At 43.0% G+C, this 27527-nt stretch overlaps 1 protein-coding gene across 2 annotated transcripts in view; it reads right to left on the bottom strand.

The window, feature by feature from the left end:
* Window positions 1–203: 203 nt before the first annotated feature.
* The window catches only part of Spats2 (spermatogenesis associated serine rich 2), a 71619-nt gene continuing 44295 nt past the window's right edge, over window positions 204–27527 (bottom strand). The window contains exons 9-14 of one of the 2 annotated variants that reach the window (XM_038342592.1): window positions 13464–13522; window positions 8497–8606; window positions 5742–5844; window positions 2992–3206; window positions 2760–2882; window positions 1242–1368 (exon numbers count right to left, since the gene is read on the bottom strand). In XM_038342592.1, the coding sequence (XP_038198520.1) occupies window positions 2796–2882; window positions 2992–3206; window positions 5742–5844; window positions 8497–8606; window positions 13464–13522 (574 nt within the window). In that variant the 3' untranslated portion in view covers window positions 1242–1368; window positions 2760–2795. Of the gene's footprint in view, window positions 1369–2759; window positions 2883–2991; window positions 3207–5741; window positions 5845–8496; window positions 8607–13463; window positions 13523–27527 lie in introns of both variants that reach the window. The other variant, XM_038342591.1, reaches the window with a different exon arrangement.

The raw sequence follows: 27527 nt of genomic DNA, 5'->3' as shown, positions 1-27527 counted from the left end.
GCCTTTCCTGCAAGCAGCAGCTGCATTTGCTCATCCTGGCTTGCACATTCTAATCTGGTTCTAAAACTAGGCGACATCAAACAAATGACTCGGGAATCAGATACCGTTGCTGAAGCACAGAACAAGCTGTCCGGTGACTTCTACCCGCGAGGCCCAAAGAGAAAGAGATAATGAAGTCACCCGCTGCTGTGAAACATGGAACATTGATGCAGTTGCTTTTATTTATTCACCTGTAAAGACGACCGCAACGATTGTGCTGAGTAACCCTCAGATTAACACTAATTATATTACTAGAGATTGGTTCCTAACCAAATCAGGGAAGGGCGAGAACAACAAAAATCTCCAAAACACTAAAACAAAGAAAAAACATTTTTTTTTCCTTTTAAAAACTTAAAAATGCTACTTCCCCACAGACTTCTTTAGACTGGGTTGCAGCCTGAGGTAAGAGGAAACAAGGCTTTGGGCATTTTGAAGAAACTGCAGGTTAAGGTCAGTGCCAAGCATGGGACTGAAACCCTGATTTGAGCGTCTGATCTCAGGCACATTCCGAAGAGAGGCAGGTTCTCAAATGATTCCTAGTGTTCGCACCTCTTCACACATTAACGCTGAGTTCCCTTTCCTGGCTGAGTCACTACTGTATGAAGTCCCCTCACTGCTGCCCGACACTGAGTGGGAACCTGGCAGACCCGTGGCGTCTGCTCCGAATGGAAAGGTGACAGACTAGCACTGTCACCCTTCCTCTAAGACAGCCTCTGCGGGCAGCTGGAAGACAAGCGCACTGGGCGAAAGGCTGCTTACCCCTGGGAAAACCAACCATAGTTGTCCTCATTCCTGGTGAAAATGACCAACCGGGTCAGTCCATATCACTAGGAAAGGCCAAGGAAAAACAGCTTTCTCTCAAAAAATAACAAGAGGAGAAAGCAAAAATATTTAGGATGGCCCAATGTGATATGCATAAATTTCTTTTTGTTTTTATATCTAAGTATACATTTCCTAAAGCCCAGTTACTAGACTGAACTGAATGGGATAGAAGAGAGAAGCCAACTGGAATTTCCCTCAAGAGTTCACAGCTTCAGCCTGAGAGGTCCTCGGTTTGCGCTGTGGAAGCCCCTTTTTGAATGAAGGCTTGGGTGGGCTAGGCGTCATGCTGGCTCCAACTCCATTGGTCCCTGAAGAATAAGCCTGGCTCCATTCACTAGCATTTCCTGAGGCCTGAGGTGGAGTACCCTGGTAGCGGGACCCAGATGAATACCACGAGTTGTTTCTGTGGCGACTTGCACTGTCATGCCGCCCTTGGCTTGTGGGGTCAGTGGTCTTCTGGCTTTGTGGTCTGTAGCCTTGGCCTCCTCGCCGGTTTCCTGGAAATACCTACAGATAAAAAAGTACAACGTTCATGGTGCTCTGTCATTATGATGCCTGATTTGTTCCACTGTTTTCAAAGTGTAATCAATCATGATTGGGATTCAATCCTACCAGCCAATCCAACCTATTCACTCCTTCAGAATACACCTTCCACGAATCTCCCTGCCTCTCGTACTTAGGTCTTCCCTACTGAGGAGTCCCATCTCGTTAAGACATGCACAGGAAGGAAATAAACACAGAAGAGTCACAAGCTCTGAATCAGACAAGTGTCTGAACACATAGATGCCATGCCACCTGTAAAGACATTAGCACATGTGTAGTATTTTGAAAGCAACTGTCCCCATTAAGCTTATAGGGAGTAACACTATTAGGAGGTATGACTTCAATAGAGTAGGTATGGCCTTGTTGGAGAAAGTGTGTCACTGTGGAAGCAGGCTTCGAGGTCTCATATGCTCAAGCAATGCCCAGTGCCTCAGACCACTTCTTGTTGCCTTGTGGCTGGAGGGTGTAGAACTCGCAGCTCCTTCTTCAGCACCACGTCTGTCTACACATCCATGGTGATAAGGAACTGAACTTCTGAAACTGTAAGCAAGCCACCCCAATGAAATGTTTTTCCTTTATAAGAGTTGCCATGCGGGTCTGGAGAGATGGCTCAGAGGTTAAGAGCACTGGCTGCTCTTCCACAGCTCCCGAGTTCAATTCCCGGCAACCACATGGTGGTTCATAACCATCTATAATGAGATCTGGTGCCCTCTTCTGGCCTGTAGGGATACATGCGGACAGAACACTGTATATATAATAAATAAAATAAAAGCAGTTGAATGCTTTAAGTGCTGCTCAATGAGCCACTCCTGTAGGAGCACAGAGAGTTGGGACTGTGGGGCCTGACTCCAGAGGTGTCAGAGGGGAAGAATTTAGTACGTTACCTAGAGACAGTCTTACGATATTTTGGTGAAGAAGGTGGATGCTTTTTGCCCTTGTCCAAAGAGGCTGCCTGAGGCTAAAGTGAAGAGTTTGGGACTAATTCTGTTGCCAGAGGAAACCCAAACTAAGACACACGCAGCATAAGAAAAGTAAGCAGAGAGAAGTCCGCTTTGCTGTGTACTACAAACTGTGGACCACACCAGGAGCTGTGAAAGTTGGCATGCCTTTCACGTCACAGCCCAGAAATCTTCTAGGGCTGGCTTTTTTATCTTCAAACCAAGGAAACGAGACCATGGGTTACTCTGCCGCTTTCTAGAGTTTGCTCCCACCCTACGAGGTTCACTTGTTCTACCCTGATCTACTCTTGCTGGGCTCCTGAGTCCTGAGGCTTTCAGGTGCATGGTGGTGAACCTGACACTTGAACTACCTGTCTACCTTGAGATGGGTACACAACTCCCAGTGTGAATAATTACCAGACAACACAACCCACAACAGACTGCCAACAAATGTCAGTCAGTTGCTGGGGCAACAGGAAGTCTCAACTGGCTGGTGGTGTGGAGTACCGTCTCAAACGATTTCCCCGGAACTAATGGAGACTAGATGGAATGGGAACAGAGAGGAAGGTAACACAATGAGCTATCAGCACTGAAACACAACATCTGGGGGTCATTTCCCCTGATGCACTCAGTGTGAAAGCTGTATTACCTCCCGATGAGCCTGGCTGGGTCCGTCACTGGAGTCTGTCATGGCTGCTGAAGTCTCTCCTGGGGCACAGTGTCTCTTGTTAGCACCTGGAAAGCTGGGAACAGAGGCACAGGGGGAAGAGGAAGCAGCAGACCCGTCACCTGGGCCGTTCAAGGACACAGACGCCACCGAGCTGCATCGAGATCTGGTTGAATAGCTGTTCTTTGGATGGGACACTGAAACAGGAACATGAAGAATATGCTGTGGTCATATGATGCATTTCACGGTGAGCAATTTAAGGAAAAGAACATTTGAGGGCTGGTGTGCTGGCGCAGTGCATGAAAGCACGTGCTGCACAAGCCTGAGCAGCGGTTGGTGCCTGGAGCCCATGGAGAGGGAGCAGAGAAACTGCTTCACCAAGTCCTGACTCTCACGTCTTCCCATTAACAATGAACACGTTTTCAGACGGTCCATGGGACAGTCATAGGAAAATCTGCAAAATGGCAAACCTACTGCCCTGTGAAGGATTCCAAGACAGGAGGACAGCCTCAAACCAAACCACACTGGCCCCGGCCTCCACTGATGCCTCTCGGCATCTCCTCTACCTAAACTCCTGGCTGTACTTCCAGCAGACAAAACCCTGGGAACGACAGGACAGGCCTATGTTTTGTTTCCTATGCAAGTGGGCCCTGCAGAACAGATGGAAGGAAGGAAGGAAGGAAGGAAGGAAAGAAGGAAGGAAGGAAGGAAGGAAGGAAGGAAGGAAGGAAGGAAGGAGTAAACAATCAAAATCTCTGCTAAAGTCTTTTTGTTTAATTGAATGACGTAAGGTAAAGATAATCAAGATCAGTTAAATAGATCTTGTCTTTACAACAAACACACATCTCACTACATTTCTTACTACAAAATGACCCCAAATTCAATAACCCATATAACTGAAAAATATTATTTTCAATTCAAATGTTCTCAGATACCATAGTTTGAAGCAATCCCCGGATGTCTTCTTGGTTCTAAGCCTGAGCTATGATGGGTTAACAGTCACTGCTCTCGTGCCAGCATTTCACTGTTTTGTTCTGCACAGCTGGAGAGCAAACCCAAGGTCCCTGACACAGATTAGGCAAGTGCTCCCAGCCCCCATCCCATACTGACAAGAAGAAAAAGGGGAGTAAGCTCAGAAGCCTGATCTTTTTGAGACAGGGTTTCTCCGTATAACTTTGGAGCCAGTCCTGGAACTCACTCTGTAGACCAGGCTGGCCTCAAATTCACAAAGATCCACCTGCCTTTGTAGTGCAGGACATACACTATGTCTATATTCTGTCAATTATGTTTTAAATAAATGCTGATTGGCCAGTAGCCAGGCAGGAACTATAGGTGGGACAACCAGACAGGAAGTAGAGGCGGGTCAATGAGAATAGGAGAATTCTGGGAAGAGGGAAGCTCTCTCTTGGCAGTCCTGCCCAGACACTAAAGGAGGAAGATATGATCTGCCCCACTGAAAAAGGTACCAAGCCATGTGGCTAACATATACTAGAATAATGGGTTAATATAAGCTATGAGAGTTGGGGGCTGGAGAGATGGCTCAGTGGTTAAGAGCACTGCCTGCTCTTCCAAAGGTCCTGAGTTCAATTCCCAGCAACCACATGGTGGCTCACAACCATCTGTAATGATGAGGTCTGGTGCCCTCTTCTGGCCTGCAGGCATACATGTAGACAGAATATTGTATACATAATAAGTAAATATTAAAAAAAAAGTTAATAAGAAGCCTGAACTAACGGGCCAATCAATTTATAACTACTGTAGACTCTCTGTGTGATTTTCTTTGGGACTAGATGGCTGCAAGAACCGGGCAGGACAGAAACCTCAGCCAACACCTCTGCCTCCCGAGTGCTGGGATTAAAGGCATGGGCCAGCACTGCCTGGCACCTGATCTATTACTAGTATATGCCTACAAACTCTCATTTTGGGGTCTTGTTTTTATTTTGTGTGTGTGTCAGTGTTTAGTTTGAATGTATGTATGTGCACCATATGCATGCCTAGTACCCATGAAGGTCAAAAGAAGACACCAAATCCCTTGGAACAGGAGTTAAGGATGGTTGTGTATTACTCTGTGGGTACCAGGAACTGAACCCAGGTCCTTTATAAGAGCAACAAGTAATCTTAGATTTATTTTATTTATGTTTGTGTATATGTGTCTCTATGTGTGCAAATGCCTACAGAGCCAGAAGAGGGGTTACTGGGGATAGAGATATGGGTGGCTATGAGGCATCCTATGTGCGTTCTAGGAATTAAACTGGTCCTCTAGAAGGGCAGCAGTCCTTTCAACCCCCGAGCTATCTTTCCAGCCCCAGCTCATTCCCATTTTTAATGCTATTACTTAAAGGCCTAGTATGTGCCTAGCAAGGCAGGAATTATCACCTCTGTTTGAAGAGTAAAATGATGTTCAGGATGTCAATGCTGAAGAAGGATTCAACCTGGTCGGAGTCCTGAGACCCTGCTCTTCACACTCTCATACAGCTCTCGACTCAGAGAAGGAAGACTGCTGAGTGCTGGGGAAGAGGTCTACAGCCCTTGAAGTTTAAGGCCAGTCTGAGCTCCACAGAACAAAACGTATTCCATACTTCAGGACTGTCAAATACTAGTCTTTAGAGTTCAAAGTACCTGCAGCCCCGGACTCCTACGTATCCCGGTGATTTGAGGAGTGCGTAGCAGAAGCCAACCAGCACACCTGCCCACCAGAGGACAGTCTCCTTAGCATTCTAGAGTCCTCTCACCTTGTCCAAATGAGTCGATACTCTGTTTCAGAGTCTCCACATCACAGGTGAACCGGGCCACCCTTCCCAGGTCTTCATCGTACTTCCGCTCACTGACAAAGTGCTGGAGAAAAGAGAGAAAAGCTTCCAGGTAAGAAACATTGTACAAAGAACCGAAAGCACACACAAGTGAACGGAATCATCTCAATTTTCTCAGTTTTACTGCTTTAAAGTCTGCTGTGCCCATTACATTAGCAACAGTGAGGACTCAGGCAGTCACTCATTTTCAAGGGCCCAGCTAAGCCCGATAGTTCCATGACATGTCAGAAAAGGCCGACACCGACGGCATAACCCGAAGGCAAGGTGAGGAAGAAAAGAGAATCGATGGCAAAGGATTATCTTCCCCCTGAGCTATTCTTCCACTTTGCACAGAAGCAGAGGCAGCCAATGTAATCGTAAGCCCCGACCACGGTCCTGCTTAAGTAGACGCTGTTGTCCTTTGGTAGTATCCACATTCAGAAAAGGCACTGCGTCTCCTTATAAAACAGGGTTTCAGAGTCCTTGAAAGAGAAGCAATTTCTTGAGATAGAAAATCATTCATGTGGAAAGGCAACTCTGCAAACGAGACATTTATGCTGCAAGTGATTTAATCCTTTTAAAAGCAGACTGAGCTGAGAAGTAACAGCCCCCTGGGTCAAAGGCTGACTACACTATGGGAACTGTGGGGCGAGAAGTCAGTCAGGAAATAAGCACTTCGGGGATCTGTTAAATAAACAATGTCTAGGTGGCCAGGATCACCCCCACCACACACACCAGACAAGTAGAGGAAAAAGAAAAGTCAAGAGCTCTTAGAGAATTTGTAACTGAACTCCTCACTGGGGGTAGTCTACTCCCACTTCAAATGCATCAGAATTCTTGGAATGCATCCAGAAACACCAACAGGGAAAGAGAGAGAAAAATTACCCTTGAGATAACATCCTAAAAATTCTGAGTACACTGCAGCTTAGGGAAGTGCACAGACCTCCTGTAATGGCGCTTCCAGATACAGAGGATCTGTCTGATATTAACAGAGATGACAGAAGCACAGTGATCTGGAGATAAGACATTTACATTGCATAGCACCCACTCCAGCGCATCAGAAACAAGGAGAGAAACAGATCCTTAGTCAGCCTGCAGAAATATTTCTAGAAACCTTTCAGCCTCGTAGGAAGAGGAACAGATGAAGCCTATGGGAGCCAGAATTCTCATCTAATTACGAAGGATTTCTGGTTTCTCCTAGACAGCTGAATGAGACTGACTGGCATCAGTGTGAGGGAAATGTTCTCTACAATCCCATAATGTGCTATTAGTTAATAGGAAATAGGAATTTTTAAAACTTACATTTTTTTGGCTTTTTTACCCCAATCAATTCCCAGGGGAAGGAGTGAGGTTTGTATGAGCGCTGGTTCAAATGATGCCCAGAAAGCCCTACAACACCTCACACCTGTGTCTGTGCTTTCTTCAGGCCGCTGTTGGCCTCCACAGGAAGCATTCCTCTCAAATAAGTCAATAAAGTTCATGTGTTCATAAGAGCAGAGGTGAACGCTTAGAAATAGAAAAGGTTCACCCCCTACTCCTTGCTTGAAAAGCTTTCTGTTTAATGATTTAGAACACAATGTCCATGGGTACCTACAAATAACCCAACTTCTCTTGGGGTCACACATTTAGCCTCAGAAACACAATTTAAAAAAATTTACTTTTACTTTATGTGCAATGAATACTTGCTTGCACATATGCATGTGCACTGCACGTGTGCTGCTGCACTGCACGTGTGCCTGGCGCCCAAGGAGGCCAGAAACAGCACTGGAGCGCCTGGAACTGCAGTCAGACAGCTGTGAGCAGCCGCGGGAGTGTGGGGAACTGAACCCGGGTCCTCGGGAAAGCCATCTAGCCTCAGAAACACAATTTAAAAAAATTTACTTTTACTTTATGTGCAATGAATACTTGCTTGCACATATGCATGTGCACTGCACGTGTGCTGCACTGCATGTGTGCCTGGCGCCCAAGGAGGCCAGAAACAGCACTGGAGCGCCTGGAACTGCAGTCAGACAGCTGTGAGCAGCCGCGGGAGTGTGGGGAACTGAACCCGGGTCCTCGGGAAAGCCATCTAGCCTCAGAAACACAATTTAAAAAAATTTACTTTTACTTTATGTGCAATGAATACTTGCTTGCACATATGCATGTGCACTGCACGTGTGCTGCACTGCATGTGTGCCTGGCGCCCAAGGAGGCCAGAAACAGCACTGGAGCGCCTGGAACTGCAGTCAGACAGCTGTGAGCAGCCGCGGGAGTGTGGGGAACTGAACCCGGGTCCTCGGGAAAGCCATCTGTGGTTAAGGATTACAGAAGATTTGAAGCAGGCTACTCAAGCATGAGGATCAGGTATGGGGTGGGGGGAAAAGAAAGACTCGAGTGAGCCCATTGCCGAAGGCCAAGCCTCCGACTGCTGAGCGGCTTGACCGCTGTGGTAGAAATGGAGATGAAAGACAAGGTCGCTCAGCCAAGGACTGGCAGGGCTTCCTGACAGATTTAATTCGAGGGTGAAGGAGTTTCCCAAGATTTCCTGCCTAGACAACTGGAGAGATGACAGAACCATTTAAAGAAAAAGAAAGTCTGGAAAGAGGCCACGCTTGGAAGGGAAGTTCATGGTTTAGTGTCCTCTGTACAGCCATGTCTTCTGGAGATTTGCTGTGCTGGTCCTGAGTCAGTGCAAGGCAGAAAGGAGAAGGAAGTTCACCTTGATATCAGCCCTGAGTTCAACCAGCTGCTCCTCTGACATCCGTACAGCCACATCCGTCATCTTCTTCAAAACTTCTGCTTTCTTCTGCCGGCTGAGCAAAATTTCCACTGTGGAAGAAAAAGAAGCATGAAGTCTATGCTGAGGTTAAATGAGACAGAGAAAGGAAGCATACACCTTGAGAGTGCATCAAGACAGCCAAGGGCCTAGCTGCCCACTCATCCAGAAAGTGAAAGTACCAAAGGCCTAGTTTCTGACTTAGGAGTCTCTGAAGGCAGTTAAAATACAAACATTGATGAATAACAAAGACTTATTCTACTTCTGACTTTGCTGTCCCTACTCAAGAGAGCCACTAGCAGCTAGCTTCTTATGTGTACTCCAAATGCTGTCTATGTATGGACAGCACAGACCTCTCCCTCCCTCGTGTGGAGTCTGTGAGATACAGTCTTCTCTTTATCGTAGCCGGTCATCTAATCTACAGATACACCCCAAGTACTTAGCACACCTACTAATGATGGTATTCAAGTCCTTGCGCTCTTTTTATAAAAGCACCTGTCCCTATGGCTATGGTAAATAACAGACCAAAACAGAAAAGGCAGGGAATTGCTATTCCTCACTAGCAGTTGTTTTGTGACAGCATCTAGCCTTGTCTGGAACTCACTATGCAGACAGACCAAGATGGCATGGTAGTCCTCCACCACAAGTCTATAAGCACTGAGATTCTACGCATAAGCCATCACGCCCCGCTCTGTCCTTCAAGGTTATATCATTGGGCTTTTTTCTTTTCTTTTTAAATTTACTCATTTTGCTGGGCGGTGGTAGCATACGCCTTTAATCCCGGCACTCAGGAGGTAGGGGCAGGTGGATCTCTGTGAGTTCGAGGCCAGCCCGGTCTACAGAGCAAGTGCCAGGAGAGGCTCCAAAGCTACGGAGAAACCTTGACTCAAAAAACCAAAAATAAATAAATAAATAAATAAATAAATAAAATTTACTTATTTTTATTTTATGTGCACTGGTGTTTTGCCTGCATGTATGTGTGATCATGTTGGGTTCCCTAGAACTGGAATTACAGACAATTGTGAGCTGCCATATGGTGTTGGGAATTGAACCAGGGTCCTCTGGAAGAGCAGCCAGTGCTCTTAACCACTGAGCCATCTCTCCAGTTTTTCTAAGTCCAACACTCACTTTCATTCATTCTTTCAGTCTGGATTTGTTTGTATGCATGAGTGTTTGCCCACATGTATGTATGTGGACCACATATGTGCCTTGGGCCTATGGAGATCATATTCCCCCTGGACCTAGAGTTACAGTCCGCTGTGAGCATCATGTGGATGCTGAGAATTGAGCCTTGATTTCTGTCAAGATCAAGTGCTCCTAAGTGCTGAACCAGCTCTCCAGCCCAACACTTGACTTTCTTAAGAGCTACAAAAGATCTATTGACTTAGCTCCCAAGATAAAACCCACCTGCCGTTCACATCAACCTCAGTTCTCAGCCTCCAACACTCTGGGATTTTAATGCAAAATTATAGATTTCAAGGTAGACAAAATATATTTAGTAAGGATTTCAATTTATTTAGTTTTATATGTGGGAGTGTGTTGCCTGCATGTATGCCTGTGCACCACATGTATGCAATGCCTAAAGAAGTCAAAAAGGGGCATGGGATCCTTTGGAAGCAAAGTTACAGGTGACTGACAGACACCACACATACCAGTGCTGGGAACTGAACCCAGGTCCTCTGGTAGAGCAACCAGTGCTCTTAACCACTGAGCCATCTCTCCAAACCCTCAATAAAGACTTGTACAACACATCACAAGACTTGGAAAACCAATTAGGGTTGGAAAAATGGCTCAGTGGTTAAGAACACTGGCTGGTTGCAGAAGACCCAGGCTTGAGTCTCATCACCCACACGATGGCTGACAACTCTGTAACTCTACTTCCAGGGTCTGATGCCCTCCTCTGGCCTCCCTGGGCACAATGCACACATGTCATGGCACACACACACATTATCCACATACGTAAAATAAAACAATAAATTTTAGCTGAGCATGACACCTCCTAGCACTTGGGAGGCACAGACAGGTGGATATCTGAGTTTGAAGCCAGTCTACTTTACATATAGAGATGCGGGCCAGCTAGGACTACACAGTGAGAACCCGTCTCAAACAAAGAACAAGAAAATAATTTTGAGGGGGCTGACTGCTCTTCCAGATGACTCAGGTTCAACTTCCAGTACCCACACAGCAGCTCAGAACTGCCTGTATCCAAGATCTGACACTCTCACACAGACATACATGCAGGCAAAACACCAGTGCACAGAAAATAAAAATAAATCATAAAAATTATTTTGAGGAAAAAAAAGAAGAAAATCAAATATGATACTGGATAAGTCATATTTTTCCCATACAAGTTTCTTCACTTATTAAATAAGAAGATTAAACAAAATAAGTAAACCTACCTACTTCAAAGTATTGTAACAAAGGATATATATATATATATACATATACATATATATATATGAGTATGTATAAAGAAATTCTGAACTGTGAAATAGTATAAATAAAGTATTTAATAAACTAAAACATGCTTTCTTGATAGTACTGGTAACACAATTATTACATCATATCCCGAGAACCAGCAATTTCAGAGAGAACAAAGATAAAGACATAAAACTGATGAGTTTAGGTAAATGTTTATAGCTTTTAATTTGATAACTGCTTTAAACTGGGTGATGGGACTCCCTTCGCCTCTCTATTGAAATTTTCTATAGATGATTTGTGTATCCATACTCACAAGTGTGAGCACATGTGGAGAACTTGGGTATCTTCCTCAATTTAAGGGTCTCTTGCTAGCCTGAAGCCCATGTTTTGGCTCGACTGGCCAGGACAGTGAGTCCTTGAGATCTCCTTGTCTCTGTACCCAGCTCTGAGGTCACAGACTCAGGCTGCCACACTCAGCTGTCCTGTGGGTGCCAAAATTTGAACTCAGGGCCTCCTGCTTGAGTAGCGAGCACTTCCTTTACCCTCCAGGTTCATCTTTCCAGTCATGTTCTGCTCTGTTGTCTGAGATAGGGTCTCTCGCTGGGATCTAAGCCTTACTAGCTGGCTAGACTGGCTGGCCAATAAGTTCCAGGTATCTATTTCTTTCTTCTTCTCCAAAGCTGGGGTTACAGGTGTGCACCACCACACCCAGCTTTTAAGTTGGGTACTGGGACTGCTAATGCAAGAACTTTATTGACTAAGCCATCTTCCTAGCTCCCTAAGACAGACAGACACACGCACATGCACATGCACACACATGAATGTTTTGCTTCAAGCTGGCGAGATGGCTCAACAGTTAAGAGCACTGCTGCTCTTCCTGAGGTCCTGAGTTCCCAGCAGTCACATGGAGGTTCAAGACCACCTATAGTGGGGTCTGATGTCCTCTGAATAAAGGTGTACATGCAGATAGAGCACTCATACATAAAGTAAATAAATAAATAAATCTTAAAAAGGTCTGTCTGTTCACCCTGTGCATGCCTGGTGCCCATGGAGGTCAGAAGAGGCATCAGATCACTGGGAACTGGAGCTCACAGGTGGTTCTTAGCTACTATGTGGGTGCTGGGAATAGAGCCCAGGTCCCCCACAAGAGCAGCCAGTGTTCTTAACTGCTAACCCATGCTCCCACCCCTAAAGGATTTATTTCTAAAAAGTACCTTCTCCTCTAAAGTAAGGACTGTGTCTTTTCACTAGTGTTAGTTTATCTGAACCTTTATCTTGTGAAAGAATCAAAGAACAAGAATAGGCTACAGATGTGAAATTTAAAGATTTCAAGATATACTATTTAATGCATATGCAATCTTATTTCTGAGAAATAGAAGATAGAATCCCTGCTTTATTCTCAACATTTCCCTTAAAATGGACCGAACTAAATTCTGCTCAGTATTTTCAAGGTGTCTCTTCCATGGCTGTGTTCACAGGCACAATGATCACCTAATGAATTAATTCTATTCTTACTAGTTTGAGGGTAGGTTAAAAGAAACAACCTTCCTCAATAAGATTGCATTCAATGCATGAAGACAACCACCACCAGACCAGCGAGATGGCTCAAAGGGGGAAGCACCTGCCATGCAAACCTGACAGCCTGAATCCCATCCATAAATCCCAGGGTGGAAGGAAAGCAACAATCCCATAGTTGTCTCCTGGCCTCAAATCTGTGCTGCACACCCGCACTCAGGACCACAACCAGGTTTCCGGTTCCTCCATCAAAAGCCACACAAATTATCCAAGTTAGATTCATTCCTCCAGAGTCTATTTTAATAAGCATTTGTGGCATGTTGAATTCTCGGCTCACCGCCCTTCCCCTACTCCCTGATTACAGACACTGAATGAGGATCATCCTGAAATGGAAAAATAAAAGAAATTCTGAGACAGCAAATGGCAAGAACCAACACTCAACTGTAGGAGGCACACTGAAGTATCCTCTGTTTAGCCTAATGTTTTAGCCTTATCAAAATAAACAAAACCCAGTGGAACCGCTTAATCACTAGGAAGAAAAGCAAAACAGAGGAAAGCCCAGGCGCCTGCGGGGAGCTTTATTTCCTAAGGGTGATGCTGTGGCAGCAACACCGTGATACAATAATTTGTGGACGAAATTCTACATTGAGAATGCTAAAATCTGGGGAAAAATGTAAAAGACTCTTATGAAAAATTAAAAGCAGAGTACAATTGCTCAAGACTGACTAATTTATGAATTCATAAACTCGTTTGTTTTCCTGATAGTATTTAATACATGAACATTAAACTCTGAATGAGAGGCAGCTGCCTTCTCTTTGCATTGGTAATAGTTTTTTCCAAGTTACTACGTAGACCAGGCTGGCCTCAAACTCACAAAGACTGAACTGTCTCTGCCTTCCAAGTGCTAGGACTAAAGGTGTGTGCACCACGCCCCTGGCTCGGGAGTTGCTCTGGTTAACTATCAGTCATCTTACTTGCTTCAGCTTTCACTTTGTCCATTTCTGCAAGCAACGCCACTTCTCGGTCCATTAAACTAGGGGGAAATATGACAAAGAAAAAAGGGTTAGATATGAAACTCAAATACCAAAATAGTATATGATTAACAATGGAGAAAAACTAAATTTGTTCACTAAAAACATATGGTTAAGAAACAATGAATGGACACATGGAAGTCTAGTATTGTATTCACAACAAAGAATATTTAAAGATCCTCAAGAAAATAAACAGACCCATGGGGCTAGAGAAATGGTTCAGCGGATACCCACATGGCAGCTCACAACTGTATGCAACTCCAAGACCTGACACCCTCACACAGACATACATGCAGGCAAAACACCAATGCACATAAAATAATAATAAAATAATAGTAATAATAAAATGAACCTACTCCCCTTTGTTCCATGTTCTAGTAAGCAATTCAAGCTACTAGAAATTCAGGTTAGAACCAGCAGGTGGCAGTAGCAAGCCACAAAAATTTTTTAGTTATGCTATTGTAAGAATTTATAGCCGGGCGGTGGTGGCGCACGCCTTTAATCCCAGCACTCGGGAGGCAGAGGCAGGCGGATCTCTGAGTTCGAGGCCAGCCTGGTCTACAAGAGCTAGCTCCAGGATAGGCTCTAGAAACTACAGGGAAACCCTGTCTCGAAAAACCAAAAAAAAAAAAAAAAAAAAAAAAAAGAATTTATGGAAATTATTTATTTCCACAATTTCTATATTTTGATTTATCTCTTCATAAAAAGTATGGTCTTACTTTGTATCCCTAGCTGACCTGGAACTGTATGTAGACCAGGCTACCTTGAGCTTACAGAGATCCACTTGCCTCAGCCTCTCAAATGCTGGGATTAAGGTGAGCACTGAGCTTGGTTTAAACAATTTGAAAGTTGTTTTTAATTTTACCAGGTAGTATCGCTTTCTGCGAGAGTCATAGAAAGTTGTCCAAGATTAGGATCTACGTACGTATCCAACATGTGAACACCGTATTATTGCAGCAAGATCAACGGCACTACAATCCCTAGGATACAGAACAGTCCAAGCTGATTTCTGATACAAAACTTTGTAAAAAACATTCTCACTGTAGTTTGGGCTGACCCTGAACTCGTTATTCTTCTGCTCAAGCATCCCAAATGCTGGGATTATAGGTATGCGTTACTAATCCTGAAATTACTAATCCTCAATTTAGTTATTTATTCTTTATTACATATTTATTTATATGTGTATAAATTTACATGTGTAGACTGTTGGAATAAATGTGCAGGAGTTCGCTCTCTTTTGTCACCATGTGGGGCTGAGCTAGAACTCAGTTTGTTGGGCATGGTGGCAGGCACCTCCACTCTGGGCCATTCCATCAACTTGAGATTTCTCCTTAATAAAGTATGGCAGCCAGGCAGCGGTGACAATCCGGCAATCCAGCACCCAGAGGCAGAAGCAGGCAGATCCCTTAGTTGAAGGCCAGTCTGGTCTATACAGAGAAACCCTGTTTTAAACAGCTCCTCCCCCAAGAAGTATACTGCTCTAACGTTAGTAGAAATCTTACTCTTTCTGATTGTAGAGGCAATCACAGACACATACACGACCATTTAATTTATCTCGCTATGTAATTATGTTAGCACAGTTAATACAGAGACTATACTTGTGAGAAATACACTAATGTGCAGAGCAGGGCTGTTTCCTCAAGGAACAAATCCTTCACAGAAAACTGCCAGAGAACGCCAGTCTGATGATTATCCATGTTAATAAACAGACTTGTAACTAAAAAAAAAAAAAAAAAAAAAAAAAAAAAAAAAAAAAAATGTATGGCAAGTTAATCCAACAGCCCCAGACTGAAGAGAAAAACACAGCAATCCTGAGGTGGCCACTCTCTGCTGGGAACACTTCCCACTGGGCAGTTTGCTTAAGAACCCCAGCAGCCTCTGGAATACCCAGAAGGCACAACCAGGCCAGGGACTGCCTGGCCTACAGTTTGGTGCTGCCAGTTCGTCTTACGATGCACACACCATGCCCACCGGATGACAAATTCTTTGTGTTTGACAAAACTTATAAAATATTTATTAAAGACTTCAAAAACAGGCGTTTCACGTCTCATGGTCTTCGCTGAGAAAAGAAGAGCTGTGTGGGATGTTCCCAGCAAAACCAGTTCTACAATGGCACGCTACCAGACCGTCCTTGTGGGAATATGAGGGGGAAAAGGGATGACATTCCTTCCACTGTAACAACCAATGGTATTCACTGGTTTCTTGACTGATTCACTGGTCACAAAAAAAATTCATAGCACACTGACTGACTAGCAATGCAATGTTATGGAAATATCTGTTACATTCTAAGAGACTATAACTTTTGCTGGACTTCACAGCCAGATTAATAATACACCTCTGGATTACTTAGACTTTAGACTGAGAGCCTGCTATGTACCCAGACTGTTTGTTTAACCTGCCTTTAGGAGAACAGCGTGACACCCGACTTACTTGCCTTGAATGTCTCAGTAGTCAGCTTTTATTACAAGTGTAGCTAACGTGTCACTGTAATCCTGAACTATTCATTCTTTCATGCACCTGACCTGGAGTAATGGAGTAATGCATGTGCACCACCGCTGAGAGCAGCAAGTGTAGCGGTCGAAGCAATCTTATAAAATGAATATCCACCGCTGAACACATTCACAGATAATGTTGAAGCTAACTACTTGATTATAAACAATGATATTTGCAATACTGTCTGTGATTTGAGTGAGCAAAAAATATCTCTATAAAGTACCCCTTATTCCTTCTTATGTGATACTTTCTGTGCTGTTTAATTGAAGAGAGCAAAGCCACATTTAGGAACAGACAAACACACACACATTTGTTGTAAGGAGGCTGCTTGGTCGTTCCGGCCACTCAGCAGCTCAGACCCGAAATAATCACACAGAAACTGTATTATTTGAATCACTGCTTGGCCAATAGCTTAAACATATTGCTAGCTAGCTCTTACATCTAGAATTAACCCATTTCCATTATTTCATATTTTACTACGAGGTTCATGGCCTACTGGCAATGTTTCACCTGGCAGCACACGCGCCTTTCCCCTCTGGCGGCTCCATGGCATCTTCCGACTCTGTCTTCTTTCTCTCAGCATTCAGTTTAGTTTTCCCCACCTACCTCTACCCTGTGCAGGCCCAAGACAGCTTCTTTATTAACCAATGGTATTCACAGCATACAGAGAGGAATCCCACATCAGGCTTTTTAAGAGAAGGCTCGTGTTGTTAGTTGCATGAATTCAACACATCAGTGAATACTACTGCATTGGTGTCACATTAAGGAAAGAGATCAAAACACTTGCCCTTGGTGTTGCTTAATAAAGAGTGAGCCCTAGGATAAAATGAGAAAAAAAAGAAAAAAAATAAAGAGTGAGAGATGGATCCTTGGTTCTTGCAGAAGACTCGGGTTCGATTTCCAGTGCCCTCACATTTGGCTCACATCTGCCTCTAACTCCTGTTCAGAGGATCTGATGACCTCTTCTGACCTCCACAAGCATCAGGCATGATGTGGCAAACAGACACACATATAAGGAAAAGCATTCAAATAATAATAAAAGTATATAAAAAAAGAATGTGTGATGTGGGATTCCCCTCTGTATGCTGTGGTTACTATTAATGAGTAAAGAAACCACTTTGGACCTATAGCTGGGCAGAATTTAGCCAGAACTTCAGGAGTCTGGGTAGCCAGGAAACGAACAAGTGGCTTCCCACAACAGATTGGCGCTCCAATGTGTGCTAGCTAAATCCACATAAAACCTGAGAGGGCTTTGAAAGGAACTGAAGACACTAAAAACCAAAGTTTCAAAATGGCAGCTTCCTGGGCTGTGCTGCTAGCAGGAACTCTGGCTCTTTCAGGAGGTCCGGCTACGGAGCATTACTAACCATAAATTGGGTCTGTAAGCAGAGTGCTACAACTTGCTTAATGGCAACACAGACCTGCAGTGACCCGACCCTGAATCTGGCTCTCAGAGGCAGAAAACACGCCTCCATCATGTTGGATTGGGCAGAGAAAGCAGGTAGGGCCCTGTTGGCCCTAGCCACGCCCACTTAACATTAAAAAAAGGGTGCTTCTGGTCAGAAAATAATTACAGACACTCATGCAATAAAGAGCAATCCAGATGGAAAAGACCTCTAAATGGGTCACAGTGTTGGATAAATGTACATAGGCTTGGGAAAGAAAAAAAATAGTTATAAAAAAAGGTAAATGGTTTAAAAAAATAAAACGTCTTTAAAGAGACACATTAAACTTGAAGAAAAAGTAATAGGAATAAAGAAAAATAAGACAAATAGAGATGGAAAATACACAGTCAGGATTATGTATATTATTGTGTTTTTTTTTTAATTTTTTTGACTGTGAAGAACCTAAGTACAGAGAGATGAACATTTCATTGTATGGGCTGCTAAACTAAGCCAACATATATATTTTAAAGGTATTGTGACTTCAGAATTTGGGTCTAAGGATTTGTTGCTTTGGAAAAGAGGTTCTTCTTTTGTTTCCACAGAGGATGAGAACCTATGGAATCCTTCCAGACTAACATGGTTTGATGGACTAAGACCCCCCCTCCCAAAAGGTAGCTGTGAACCCCCCCAAATTACTTTGCCCAACAAAAAGCAGGAAGCAGTTTGGAGAGAACTACACCCAAATTCCCTAAATGATTGTTTATATATGCTTGTTTACATTTAAAGGGAGATATGATATAGAGATGGATACTTTACATTGGAATGGATCTTGGTTTCTTGATACAAATTTAAGGTCAATTTTGTTATATTTCTGCTCTTGATTAAGGTATTGTGTTTGTGCAGCTCATTTAAAATGTAATGTATGGGACTGGAGAGATAGCTCAGTGGTTAAGAACACTGGCTGCTCTTCCAGAGGTCGTGAGTTCAATTCCCAGCAACCACATGGTGGCTCACAACCATCTGTAATGAGATCTGGCGCCCTCCTCTGGTGTGTGTTGTATACAGAATAAATAAATAAATAAATAAATAAATAAATAAATAAATAAATAAAATGTAATGTGTAATTAAGAAACATAGGTTAATATAATCATCTATAATAGTCAAGTATGTAGTCATGTTAGTTAGATTTTCTAGATATATAAAGATATAGTTCAGTTAGACAGGCATTCTTCAAATCTTTCAGATATCTTCAGAATATGGCATTTAAAATGTTTTAAGAACTTAGGACTTTTCATGACTGTGAGACACATCTGCTCCTGGCAGCACCAATAACTTCAAAAGGAAGATGGGCACCGAAGAGGCTCCTTATGGAGTTTGGGCAAGAAACCGCTCTTGCCTGGACTGCTTGATGTTATGTTGTATGAACTGGACATGCAGGACCCACAGAGAAATGACTGCTGAAGTTGCCTAAAGAAGGTGAGACAGTCCTTCAGGGTTCCTGCTTCATGAAAGAACAAAACAAAAAGAGTCTGCTAGACATTCTGCAGGACACAGAAGAAAGTGACTGACAAACTGACAATATAGGTGGAACTGTCTTTGAAATTTCCTGTTTCAGGGGAAGTCTGCTGGATATTAGGGGTCTGAAGGTCTGTACCCCAATGGTACAGAAGAACTTTGGGTGACTGTCCAGGGAAAGAGATGTCTCTGTCAATTCTAGAGTTGGAAGTAGCTTACAATGTGCTTCCTGTTTTCTTAGGTAAGATTATATTCTTCTGGAGTCTTTGATGAAATTGAAGAATAGATGGCTATAATTATAGTTTTCCTTAGTTATGATAAAAAAGTAGATATAAATATTGTAACTGTAATTATTGCTTGATACCTGTTTTGTTATATGTAATTTTACTATATTAAAGTTAAAACCTTTCTTTTTATTTAGACAGAAAAGGGGAGGTGATGTGGGATTCCCCTCTTTATGCTGTGAATACCATTGGTTAATAAAGAAGCTGTCTTGGGCCTGCACAGGGCAAAATAGAGGTAGGTGGGGAAAACTAAACTGAATGCTGAAAGAAGGCAGAGTCAGGAGATGCCATGTAGCCGCCAGAGGGAAAAGGCATGCAAGCTGCCAGCTGGAACCTTGCCAGTAGGCCATGAGCCTCATGGTAAATATAAAATAGAAAGGGGTAATAATTCTAGATGTAAGAGCTATCTAGCAATACACTTAAGCTTTTGGACAAGTAGTGATTCAAATAATATAGTTTTTATGTAATTATTTCAGTAGTCTGGGCGGCCAGGAAACGAACAAGTTGCCTCCAACAACAAAAGTCCTTTTACATTTCCATACCAAAGACCAATAAAAACTTAGTAAAGACTTGTCTTGAAAGTCTGAAGACCTGCATTCAATCCGGGTAAAAATTGTGGGCATGGAGACATATACTCGTAACTCCAGGCTGGGATGCTTGTTGGCCAATCTAGCTTGATTATTGAGCTCTATGCCAGTGAGAAATCCTGCCTCCAAAAGAGGGGGAATAAAGCTGGATGGGGTGGTAGACACCTTTAATCCTAGTACTATGAAGGCAGAGGCAGGCAGACTTCTGTAAGTTTAAGGCCAGCATGGTCTACAGAGCAAGTAGCGGGCTAATCAAGATTACATATCAAGACCCTATCCCCAAAACAAAACAAAACGACCCCCCAAATCAAAACACACATACATACAAAAGGAAGTATGTGGCAGCTGGAAAGATGACTCACAGGATAAGAGCACTGGTTCCTTTCCTGAGGATCCAGGTTCAATTCCCAGTACCCACATGATGGCTCCTAACTGTTCCAGGGGATCCAGTGCCCTCTTCTGATCTTCACATGCAACAGACACACATGCGGGCAAAACATTCATACCCATAAAATAAATCTAAAAAAATTTTAAAAGAGATAGACAGAATTCCTGAGGATGAATCTTGAGTTTGTTCCCTGGCTTCCAAAGGTATGTGCACACATGCACTCCCCCCGCACAAACATATAAATGATGCATTTTAAAGGCTAATGAAAAGTAGCAATTACTTCTTGTTTGTCATGTTGCCATGGTAACATCTACTGAAATATCTTGGCGATGGTTCACAGTACATGGGAATGGAAAACAAAGCTTGATGGAGCGCAATCAATATTTGTAACTTTCCATTCAAGATTTTACAATGCTTTAAGATATGAAAATAAACATTAAAGTTAGTAACACCTCTTATTAAAAGTTCCCAACATGATGGCTTTCTGGCTGTAAAGAGTGTGCTTTTCTTAGATCATTCATTTTAAGGAAAGAACTCAGGGCAGAGTGTTATGACATTTGGATTTCCAATAGTCCTCCCAACACATACACACAGCCTACACAGAGCACCGTTAAACACTCCTCCCAACACATACACACAGCCAACTCAGAGCACCGTTAAACACTCCTCCCAACACATGCACACAGCCAACACAGAGCACCGTTAAACACTCCTCCCAATACATGCACACAGCCAACACAGAGCACCATTAAACACTCCTCCCAACACATGCACACAGCCAACACAGAGCACTGTTAAACAGTTCTCCCAGCACATGCACACAGCCAACACAGAGCACCGTTAAACAGTTCTCCCAGCACATACATATAGCCAATACAGACCACTGTTTTATCTTTTAAATTTTCTGTACTTTTGAAAGTTTTCATCGGCAGAAAGTTGGAGACTGTGTTTATTACTATGACATAAATGGAGAAGGGTAGGAAGTTAAATCAGAACGTCAGAAAGGTTAGGTATCGAATAATAAAAGAGGCTCTTTTCTTTACAATTAAAACCAATAATTTTTTGTAATTCAACTTTCTAAAACAGAAGCTTAACTAGAGTTTCCTATTTATTGCTGAGATAAACAGTGGTCCCGGTATGTCATGGTGGCTGAGAGATCCATTGCCCATGGTGTGAAGTAATAGTTCTTAGATATCATAAATGTATTTGATATCAGAATGAGCTCTCACAGAATGACGAAAGGCTCGCTCAGGCTGTCAGACTTTCCGTGACCTTGCTCACTCCAACACCTCAGGCATAAGCTTTTCTCAAGGTTCTCCTCAATGGCAGTAAGCCACGATGGCATTGGCTGTGAAATGGATAACGCAGTTTGCTCAACATTGCTGGGACCCTGCTTGGAAAGATACTAGGTTTTATGAAGCCTGAGCCCTTACGTAGAATATTAAAACAAACAAACAAATAAAACCAAGATTTCTCCCCGGTCAATCCTAGCACTTGAGAGGCAGAGGCAGGAGGATCTCCGTGAGTTTGAGACCAGCCAGGTCTACAAGAGCAAGTTCCAGGACAAGCTTCAAAGCTACAGAGAAAACCTGTCTCAAAAAAAACAACCAACCAAATAAACAAAAACAAACAAACCAGGATTTCCCTCTGTAGCTCTGGCTGTCCTGGAACTCACTTTACAGACCTCAAATTTAAAGATCTACCTGTCTCTGCCTTGGCCTCCCAAGTGCTAGGATTAAAGGCATGCATCACCACCTGGCTTGGTGTAGATAATTTCTGTACCTTTAATCATGAAATGGTCACCATTACTAGAGAACACTGGCCACTGAATGGTCTCTATCCTCCCTTCCCTCTCAGGACTTGTTACAGAATTGCAATTGCTTACCTTATTTCAGAGCCTCTACACAATTTACTGCTCAGTAGCTGCTACTACAGCAGCACCACAGACAACTGAGATATTTTCTGTGCCTGTCATTTAAAGCAAAATCTTTGATTGATAGTCCTAACATGAAACTATTCATTTTGAGACTAGTCTTGCGTTCAGTAGTTCCTTGGTACCAAAAATAATTATCACTTGTTTATGGTTATTGCATTAGAAAAACACAGTATTTTAAATACAACTGTAATTCTACAGCAAATTATGTAACAGGATAACACTCTGTCTATTATAAAATAATAATAATAAACCACTTAGTAGGAGTCTCAGGTAATATTTTTATTTGATTTTTTAACTCAAAACTTAAAACATATTTATCCCAATATATTTGCAAATCAAAGCAGAAATTGAAGCAAAGCCAATGGATCTCTTTTCCTTTTAAGACTTCATTCTTCCCATTTAAAGCAAATGGGAATTAAAAGATTTATCAATAGTTTGTTTTTGAAACAGGGTTTCTCTACATCCTGGCTGTCCTAGAACTCCCTGTATAGAGCAGGCTGACAAGATCCACCTGCCCCGGATGTCCAAGAGCTAGATCAAGGGTGTGTGCCACCATGCCTGACATTAAGTGCATGGCTATTTTGCCTGCGTTCAAGTCTGTGTTTCACCAGTGGCCAGTGCCCTTGGAGGCCACAAGAGGGCTTACAATCCCCTGGGATGGAATCACAGATGATTCACGGATGAATCCAGTATGGCATCATCTGATGGGTGCTGTGAACTGACCCTGGATCCTCTGGGAAAGCAACAAGTGCTCTTAGCTGCTGAGTTGTCTTTCTAGCCCCCAACAGTTTTATTAGCAGAGAATAAATGATATTTCCTGTGTTCTTTAAGCCTCCACATCCCTAGCACTGACCTTCCTAGGATATATTCATTCTCCTGTGCTCAGAACAAAATGGACCATTTAGGGAGCCAGGTCCAGTGAGCAGAGAGTAACTGCAGCAAAACCAAACTCAAGAACTAACACACATTCAACCTTATTATTGTGAAATTCTGAGGGTTCTCTTTGTATGGAGACTTTTACAGAGCACACGGACAGGACTTTCATGTTTTCCCTGCTTTCATTTATTAACTAAAATTTCTTTATATTAACTGAGCACCTCACTGCAGGTGTTGGCACTGGCTCAGGTCGTCTACAGGACCAGGGAACATTTTTAGCCACAGGGCCATCTCTTCACTCCTGTTTTAGTTTCTCAGATAAGAGTTTGAAATGGGGTCTTGCTATGTTGCCCAGGCTGGTCCTCCTATCTTAATCTTACTACTATTCCCCTACCTGAGATAGGACCTAAAGAATACTTTAATCACAAAACCCTAAGTTATGACTTAATGACAGTGACTCAGCTGGACACGGTGGCATAAGTTTTTAATCCCAGCACTTGGAGGCAGAGGCATAAGGATCTCTATGAGTTTGAGTCCAACCTGTTCTAAATTGCAGGTCAGGCAACACTCTATAGTGAGTCTTAAACACTCCCCCACTGCAACAAAAACAAAACAAAACAAACCAAGAGTGATTTATTTAAGACCTTCTGACTTAGAAAAACCAAAAGAATACTGAATATTTTGATGGGGCCTTTCCCCTTGTACATCTACTTTTTATGCATTATGCATGTGTGCACATGAACGCTTGAGTGTGCATGAGGCACAAGCACCACAGCATGCATGTGGAGGTCATAAAACAACTTCCAAGTTTGTTCACTTCTTCCACCATGTGGACCCAGGACTGAATTCAAATGTTCAGGCTTGGTGGCAAGGACCTTAACTCACTGAGCCATCTTACTGGTCTTATGATTTAATTTACTGAACTTAAAACCCTGTTTATACAACGACAAAGTTCTAAATCCTACTCCATACTGGTTTATTTGTAACAGTCGTTCACCTGAGGAAGGAATAATATATATGACATATATCAAATGTGTGTGTGTGTGTGTGTGTGTGTGACATATATCAAATGTGTCCAGCTGTAGTGATATTTTGTGTTTTAACAAATAAAGCTTCCTGAAGATCAGAGTGCAGAGCTAAGTCACTAGAGGCCAAGCGGTGGTAGCTCACACCTTTAATCCCAGCACTAGGGAAGTAAAGACAGGGAGGGATATGGATGGGTGGAGAGAGGAATATAAGGCAGGAGTAGACAAGAGCTCAGTACAGTCTGGAGATGCAGTCTGAAGACAGGATCACCTTTTGGTCTGAAGATTTTTAGAGGTAAAAGGTCTCTCTAGTGGCTGGCTCTACTCTGATCTCTCAGTTTTCACCCCGTAATATCTGACTCTGGGTTTTTATTTATTAGGACCAATTTGAATTCATGCTATGTCTAGCCTTTCAAAGTTTAAATACAGGAAATAAGTCACCAATAAGAATGAGATGAAGGTTACTGGGTCAGAATACACAGAGATTCAAATATTGAACCTGCATCTCGTGGTATCAGATTAAGCAAACTATAGAACTAATACTCAAGTCCTTTTTTTACTATAAAAAAGAAAACTACTTAGTAGGAAAGAACTTGGGATAAATATATCAGGCAATCTATCCAAGCAAGTTTAGTAAGATATTTGTGCTAGTTAGTTTTGTCAATGTGCTACCCAGTAGGAAGGAATCTCAGCTGAGGAATTGCCCCTATCTGACTGGCCTGTACATACATCTTCAGTTCATGCGCTGTCTTCTCTCGGAGAATTATGAATCTGGGCAAATAAAGCACACAGACTTTCTCCCGTCTTGGTTTTGGTCAGTGTTTGTCATAGTGACAGGAGATGAGGCCAGCACCCTAGCAGTAATTTTCACAGATAGTTAAGAGAGATTTTTCTTTTTTTTTTTGGTTTTTCGAGACAGGGTTTCCCTGTAGTTTCTAGAGCCTGTCCTGGATCTAGCTCTTGTAGACCAGGCTGGCCTCAAACTCAGAGATCCGCCTGCCTCTGCCTCCCGAGTGCTGGGATTAAAGGCATGCGCCACCAACGCCCGGCAAGAGAGATTTTTAATGTGGGTGTTTCATAAAACTAAAACGCTATTTTTATTCAAAAAGAAACCCCAGCATGTCTTCTGTTGGCTTTTTGCAGCCACACCTTGAACAGCAATCTTCTACTACACACCACACCTTCCAGGATGCATTTACTTCAAATCCTGCTTCATTAATAGTCTTCAGCTTAAGCCAAGTAACTAATCTCACACTGTAAATTTTATAGATTAACAAGAAAAGTAAATCGGGGTTGAGAAATTGTTATTACTAAGTCATCTTAAATAAGGACAGATTTTAAGTTTAAATACCTGGCTGTCCTGGAACTCACTCCATTGGCCACGCTGGCCTTGAACACACAGAGATCCGCTTGTCTCTGCCTCCTGAGTGCTGGCATTAAAGGCGTGCGCCACCATCATCTTTTATAATCAATCTTATTGTTGCAAATCTGTTAAAAATTCTTTGTTTTGTTTTGTTTTGTTTTGATTTTAAATAAAAAAAAAGCCAAGGGGGCTGGAGAGATGGCTCGGTGGTTAAGAGCATTGCCTGCTCTTCCAAAGGTCCTGAGTTCAATTCCCAGCAACCACATGGTGGCTCACAACCATCTGCAATGAGGTTTGGTGCCCTCTTCTGGCCTGCAGACATACACTCAGATAGAATATTGTACACATAATAAATAAATATTAAAAAAATTAAATTAAATTAAAAAGAAGCCAAGTGGTGGTGGTGCACACCTTTACTCTCAGCACCTGGGAGGCAGAGACAGGCGGATCTCTGTGAGTTCGGGGCCAGCCTGGTCTACAAGAGCTAGTTCCAGGATAAGTTCCAAAGCTACAGAGAAACCCTGTCTCGAAAAACCAAATCTTTGTTTCTCTTTGCTGTTATAACAAACACAAACATGACGTTCGGCATTAATTCCAAGCTGTATGGTGCCAAATGAAGTTAGCTTGCTTGTCCATTACGTCTTATAGTAATAACTACAAGATGCACGGAAGAAGGCAGCTTTTAAAGCCCCAACAGCCTGAGAAAGCACCAGCAGAAAAGGGCAGGAAATTTCTGACCTCAAGCTCAACTGATCTGGTTGTTAGCCTGCTGATCTATTGATCACACAGTTCCCAGGAAAGAAACCATTTCACCTGTCGTTACTGAAAGAGGTCCCTCCTGACTGGGTTCCAAGACAGCAGGAACTCACAAATCTCTCTCAGAAGTGTGTTCCCTGAACGGAATCGGGTCCTGTAGCCGAGTAAGCAGTAAGGTGAATGATCTTAAGAGACTAGAGACCTACCAAAGCAAAGCTGTTTTTCCAAATTTGTCAATAAAATGTTAAGAATCTCTACAGATGACATGGCATGCCACCCTTGTAGGTGTTCAGAACAAGGGCACTTCGCTACAGACAGCCACAGAAGAATGCACCGTGTGGGGAAGGTGGCACTGACTCAGAGGAAAGAGGAAATCTAAGTTTGCAATGAGTAATTTGGTAGTAGCAAAGATGTACAACAAGAAAGAGATGACATGATGTTCTAGCTACAAAACTGAAAGGTAGAAACGGGGGCTCCAGGGCAAGGTCAGACTACGAGGTGAACAAGCTGTCTTAAACAGTACTTTTTTGGAGCTGGGCAAGTGGCACAGGTTCGAAGCCAGCCTGGACTACATAGAAAAACCCTCTCTTAGAACACAAACACGCAAGCACGTCCTGGCTGTAAGGACAGGTTCGGGAATGTCATTTCATTTTCATTACCCACTCCTTTCTTTCAATCCCAGAGACAAGGAGGACTGAGGGGACCCACAATCACAATTCTCTCTGCCCAGCTCCTTCCATCTGCTGTGGCACACAGGGACCAAAGAGATATGGTCAGGCATAAGCTCAGGGAACAGCACGGCTCATCAGTGAGAAGGAAGGGGACGTGCAGGGCTCTCTGCACCACTCACTATAAATGTAAGTGGTTCTTACACAAGCAGAATGCACAGTCCTACATCTAAGGGACCCTAATGGCTGTCTTCCTGACATTTTCCTTTTTAAAACGTTATTTTTTTATCTGTGGGGCAGGGGAGGTGGGAGGTGCATGCCATGGCATGCTTGCAGCGTCAGGGAACAGCTTTAGAGAGATAATTCTCCTCTGCCACGTGAGCCCTGGGGATAACACTCCAGTAGTCAGGCTTGGAGGCAAGCACCTGTTGAGCCATCCTGCCTGCCTCTTCTTGACATTTTTGGAAAGTTTGTTCAAAACATTTTTTTAAAAAAGCATCCTTTAAAAATACAATTCCTAGCTGAGCAGTGGTGGTGCACACATTTAATCCCAGCACGTGGGAGGCAGAGGCAAGAGAATCTCTGAGCCCAAGGCCAGCCTGGTCTACAAAGCAAGTTCCAGGGCAGCCAGGGCTACACAGACAAACCCTACCTTGAAAAACCAAAATAAATAAATAAATAAATAAATAAATAAATAAATAAATAAATAAATAAATACAATTACCCAGAAA

This window comes from Arvicola amphibius, chromosome 9, assembly GCF_903992535.2.
Source record: "Arvicola amphibius chromosome 9, mArvAmp1.2, whole genome shotgun sequence".
In the NCBI taxonomy this organism is placed as follows: Eukaryota; Metazoa; Chordata; class Mammalia; order Rodentia; family Cricetidae; genus Arvicola; species Arvicola amphibius.
Note: the sequence above shows the minus strand (reverse complement) of the source record. Positions and strands in the feature narration are given on the sequence as shown.